Source organism: Palaemon carinicauda, chromosome 8 (assembly GCF_036898095.1).
Source record: "Palaemon carinicauda isolate YSFRI2023 chromosome 8, ASM3689809v2, whole genome shotgun sequence".
In the NCBI taxonomy this organism is placed as follows: domain Eukaryota; kingdom Metazoa; phylum Arthropoda; class Malacostraca; order Decapoda; family Palaemonidae; genus Palaemon; species Palaemon carinicauda.
Genome location: NC_090732.1, coordinates 155500531 through 155506530, shown reverse-complemented (window position 1 = coordinate 155506530; position 6000 = coordinate 155500531). Strand labels below are relative to the sequence as shown.

At 39.3% G+C, this 6000-nt stretch overlaps 1 protein-coding gene across 1 annotated transcript in view; it reads right to left on the bottom strand.

The window, feature by feature from the left end:
• LOC137646044 (aprataxin and PNK-like factor) overlaps nt 1-6000 on the bottom strand; it is a 221895-nt gene that overhangs the window by 78870 nt on the left and 137025 nt on the right. The window contains exon 7 of the mRNA XM_068379188.1: nt 1244-1450. Coding sequence (XP_068235289.1) covers nt 1244-1450 — 207 coding nt within the window. The remainder of the gene's footprint in view (nt 1-1243; nt 1451-6000) is intronic.

The following is a 6000-nucleotide window of genomic DNA, read 5'->3' as shown; positions in this document are numbered from 1 at the left end:
CATAACATAATAACACCAAATGACAAACAAATAGTTAAGGAGATAGTGGAAGATCAAATAAGAGAACCATATGGGAAAAGTATCATGGAAATATGCAATAAATATGATATTAAAACTGAAGAAGTAAGAAAGTTTAAATAGCAAGAACTCAAAAAAGAAAAGGAAAGAAAAGTGACCAATGAAATTATAAGAAAAATAGAAGAAAAGAAAGCAGATGACCAAAATAAGGTTTGTGAATAGTAATGGCAGAAGAGACCACATAGGAGAACTTAACACTAATGATGAAGTAATAGTTATGAAAACAAGGTGGAATATGATAGAATTAAAAGAAAATTATAGAAAGAGGAATGATAAGGATAGGCTTTGTGTCTTGTGTAGGGAGTAAAAGGATACTATGGAGCATATGTTTTGCTGTAATGAGTTAAGAAAATTTCGAAACAATGACATAGAAATAGGAAATTTATATACACCAACTAAAGATGTTGCCTGGTATATTAGAAAGGCCCTTGAAGTTAAGAGTAAAAGTATGTAAGCTGTGCTGTCTATGTAGGCGGTAACTTATGATACTGAATTTTCTGCATATTGCAGCAATTTTTGCACCTACTACGCTTCTTCTAGTAGTGTGCCCACAATCAGTGTCTGGTGATGAAAGCAACGAGGAACCTGGAACCTGAATACTATTGATAATATAACAATATTAAAATAATTATACTACTACTACTACTACTACTACTACTACTACTACTACTACTACTACGACATAGAAATAGGAAATTTATATACACCAACTAAAGATGTTGCCTGGTATATTAGAAAGGCCCTTGAAGTTAAGAGTAAAAGTATGTAAGCTGTGCTGTCTATGTAGGCAGTAACTTATGATACTGAATTTTCTGCATATTGCAGCAATTTTTGCACCTACTACGCTTCTTCTAGTAGTGTGCCCACAATCAGTATCTGGTGATGAAAGCAACGAGGAACCTGGAACCTGAATACTATTGATAATATAACAATATTAAAATAATTATACTACTACTACTACTACTACTGAAAAAAGCCATACTAAAAATAATTAAAGCAATATCATTGAAAATAAAAAAAAAACTTACAAATCTATGAGGCTGACTTACCTTAATAACACTAAATTGGTAAAGAGAAAGATATACGGAATATGGTTCATTAGGGTCTGGAAATAAAAAAAAATGTCCTTAAATGATTGAGCTGATCCAAAAGTGAATTTCCATACCTTAAGTGAAACTGATGAAGCATTGTCACTATTCTTAAGCTTCTTAGATACCTTGCTTTTTGTAGAACTTGTTTGTATTTTGCGAACGCCTCCATGAGACGTACTTGCTTGGTTTTCTTTCTCTGGTGGAGATTTTTTCAAAGCTTCTGTGTTCTTTAACCATTCAGGTAAATTTCTTTGTTTGTTAGAAACTGCCATCTGGATTTCCTGTTAAAAAGTACTTACTAATAAAAAACTATACTCATAAAGGCCTTCAGCATATGAAAATAATTTACAACCTGTAGTTAAACATGCTACACATGACTGAATATTAAAAAATTATCAAAGGTCTATTCAAGAGCTAACTATGATAGTTCTTAACAAGAGCTAATTATGATATGAACTGTAACTCAAGAATATGAACAATAAAAATAACAATGCAAGTAATGTCAAATTGACCTAATTATATTATGCGGCCTTTAACCCTGGTAAAGTAAACGGGCATCCAATATGCTACCGCCTATGTGCGCAAAACCACTTTTTTGCTTCTGCGCTGCTTTGGGTTGGTTTTAGAGCAAAATTTGCCCCAGCAACAATTAGTTACACAAGAGACACTGCAGAGGTAACAACTGTCATTGTCCCATCTCTCACCATTTCACTGAAACTGCCATTAAAACTTTTTCTGGTAGAGAATACGCAACCCGTTTATTTTGACCAGTTTTTCGATATTGATTATAATGGATTTATTTTTGTGAATATAGTGTTGATGCTTAAAGGTGAACATTTAAAGAAAATTAGGCATCATGATGCAAATGGTATATTGGTTGTAGGGTTGCCATTTATAGTTGATTATAAAAACTTTCCTAATATGTTTTCTTTTCATGTTTCAGTTTCGATCACGGATCAGAAACTTTATTTGAAGAGCAGATTTTTAACATGTTATTCAACTTTGATTAACAGTGAGAGTGAATTAAATAATAAAGTAAGCTAAATATAGAGGTATATAGTGTCCATGAAAATGATTATGACATTGGAAATTAGGACAACCCCACACCTGTGATGGCAGATCCTCAAGATGTTTGTGTGTAACAACCAGTTGCTTTGCTCCTTGGTGCTTGATGAGTCCCCTGTGTATTCTACTTCATCATATGTATAAAACATCTCGCACACACAAACACACACACGTGTATATATATATATATATATATATATATATATATATATATATATATATATATATATATATATATATATATATATATATATATATATATATACATATGTGTGTGTGTGTGTGTGTATAAAGCACAATATGTATGTATAAAGCACATATTTGATTGATCACATACGTAGTAAACAAAAGAAATTATGAAATCCCAATCGATATATACTTACTTAACTGGTTTGAACAATAGAATTACACACACACACACACACACACACACACACATATATATATATATATATATATATATATATATATATATATATTTTTTTTTTTTTTTTGGGGGGGGGAGCCTCAAGCCATGTCGTCCTGATGGAAGGTTCCTAATGGTAGATTACTAAGGTATATTTGACTACAGTGATATTCCCAGAGAATTTACCTTTAGGTCTCTGGAATTCTAACTCCTGGCACGAATATCCTTAAATTTCTCTCAAGGATATCGCATAATATCAGGGGATGTATTCTTGACACGTCACATAGCAATCTGCACCCCGAATAGCGTTTAGGCTTCGAGGGGGAAAGTGGCAGAATTAGAAGGGGAGCCGTATCAAGGTTAACCTAGTGGGTCGTGCCTCGAGTTTTCATTCAGGCATGACTAGCCTAGGGTTTTCTGTCTCGTCCCTTAACCACAGATGGCAGGTTTTGGGAATCGGTCAGAACATCAGAGTATTTAGTCTTGTGCTGACAGTCGGTTGGCAGGATGAATAGTCATTCCCCTGCCGGCTAGGCTGCCGACATAGAAGGCTAGCCCTCCCTAGGCTGCACCTGAAGTGGTTGTATGATGCCGCCACCTTCTCCCTATGGTCTAGTAGACTAGTCCTGTGCTCGCAGAACCTAGGCTGAAAAGTAGTTATTCTTCTGAGGCCTAGGATGGCGTCGGCACTGGAACTCTGTTTCTCCTTGTTGAGAGGAGTGGGCACTACTGTCCCCTTAACTGTATTGACAGACCCTAGGTTGGAGAATAGAATTCTCCTGCCGCCTAGGATGGCGCCGATACTGAAACAGAGTTTCTTAAGGGTGTGTAGGTCCGGCAACCTTGCCGGCTCCTTCCACACCTCATTCAGGACCCTTTTCCCTCCCCCTCTGTTCTTTTGTGATGGCCGAGCCATTGTCTTTCTTTGAGCCGTCGTCCTGCAACCTCATCATTGCCGGTGGGTTACGGGGGCCGGCCAAACTCCTTCTCTGCAGCTGTTGTCCGGCTGCCTGCGGCTATGCCAGCTGATGGCAGCCATGACAACTGCCAGCAGCCATGTTTTATACAAACTGTCGGCAGCTATGTCAGCTGCTGGCGGCTATGCAAGCTGCTGGCGGCTATGCAAGCTGCTGGTAGCCATGTCATCTGTTGGCAGCCATGAAGGCTTCCGGTGACTGGCGGCTGCCGACAACCATAATGGTTGTTGGTGGGAGGTCCCTTCTGTCACCAAGGTTATTCAGTCTTCCCTTGGACTTCTGGCCACAAGTTATGTTGCTGGGGTATTAGCCTGGCCGGCGGTAGGCCGGCCAGACCGGCACAGATAGGTGCTTACTTAGCCGGCAGTACGCCGACTATGCCAGTGCCGCCGGGTGCTAGCCTGCTGGCTACGTGCCGACTGGTCCTTGCCGGCGATGGTACTTGCGGCTGGATGGAAGCTTGAATGTTACATTCTCCGCTTCCATCTGTACTTTCTTTCTGGAGAAAGGTGTTAAATTATACTTTTACATCCTTAATTAGTGTATACATACACAATAATAAGGCAGCCTTCACTCCATGCTGTCTCTCTCTGTTTTAAGCTAGCATGCTGGCTGTGCTGACAGCGACTAGCTATGCCGGCTATATGCCGGCTGAATTACAGTATATGTTTATGCAGGTAGTCAGTATATTTGCAGTATAGAATATACTGCAGATAGAAAAGCTATTGTATATATTATACTAGTACTTATTGTCCAATATATCTTGGGTATCCTTGCCCGGGTGTTTACTGAGACCAATCCTATATTGAAAGAATATAATTTCTTCAATATTCTGATTAGATATCAGTTTTCTTATTACCCTATAATATTAAATATTTTAAGGGGCTGGTGGCATTACACTTCTAACCCTAAAAGGTTAAAACCCTTATCCTTGAGTTTCCCTGATCAGGAAACTCTATGATTCAATGTTGTAAGGAAGGTCACAGCAAATGGGCTGGGTAGGATACACAACTATATGTCTTCTATATTTCCTGGTCCAGTCGGGGTCATGCCACAACAGCAGCACACTGGCTGAACTACATTATATGTAATTATACAGTAATCGGTATTTTGCAATATAGTATATACTACAAACAGAAAACTATAGTATGTTTATACAGTAGTTAGTTTCTAACATATTTTGGGTACCCTTGTGCGGGCTTCTGCTGGGACCGTTCCTACATTGAAAGAATAGAATTCCTTCAATACTCTGATTAGAAATCAGTCATCCTTACCCCACAGTGTTAAGAATAAAAAGGGGCAGTGACTTGTACACTTCTCTACCCCTAAGGGTTAGAACCCTTTCGTTAGAGTTCCTTGATAGAGGAATCTCCTTATAGTTAATACTGAGGGGAGGTAACAGCATTTGCTTGCAGGGGATACACAAGTATGTGTCTCCCACTATCCCTATCAAGCTTACTATCCTAAGCTATTTTAGTTAAAAGATGACTTTTGCATATTGCTTATCAGCGAGATAATCAGCTGTATACTCATTCTGCTTTCCTTTCTTTACAGGAGGAACTCCAGATGACATGTGTTGCAGTCTTCTGCAATATCAAGAGTAAGAGTTTTTATGGTCATAATACATGCAGATTTCATGCCCCCTGCAATATTATTTCCAAATCCCTGCATTATTGGAACCCTCAAGTTTGCAATGTGTCGGACCTTAATGTCCAAGGGTTTCGAGAATCCCAAGTCGACAGAGTTTAGGGATGCAGCTCGTAATAAACTACGCAACTGGGTGAGAGGCTTCCAGAAAATCTCTCCGGGACCATACCTACCTAATGATAGGATGCGTATCCTACTATTCCCGAAAGCAAGTAAGGAAATAGTGATGCCCCAGGCATGATTCACACCTCCCTGTGGCCAGATAGCCTTTGGGACGGAGGGCAGGAAGCCCCCACGGGAAGAGGTGGATAAGGTCGTGTTGGAATTGCTTCCGTCCGTATCGGCTCTAGAGCCATTAACATCGACATCTTCACCCTCCACCCCTCTATTAGACGAAATGGACCAATTATGGGCCCATATGAAAGGTCTAATAGGAAACTTTCGCAAACAAGACGAAAAGGCGGAAGCAAAATGCAAGACAAAGCTCTGTGAAGCTCCACTTGTCGCTCCCCAAGGGTCATACAAACGACCCAGAGAACAAGACCTTCCGACATCCTCCAAAACCAATCCCTGGAGGTTTGCAGAGCTTATGCAGATTTTAAACGGCAAACTCTACATCTCGGAGAAGATGGGTGCAGTTCCTTTGGACAAAATCCAGTTTTAGCCAAGCTTTGAAGCTTTTCCTAATAGTTTCATTCGACTAAGACATGAACCAACGTCAAGAAAAGAAATGGAA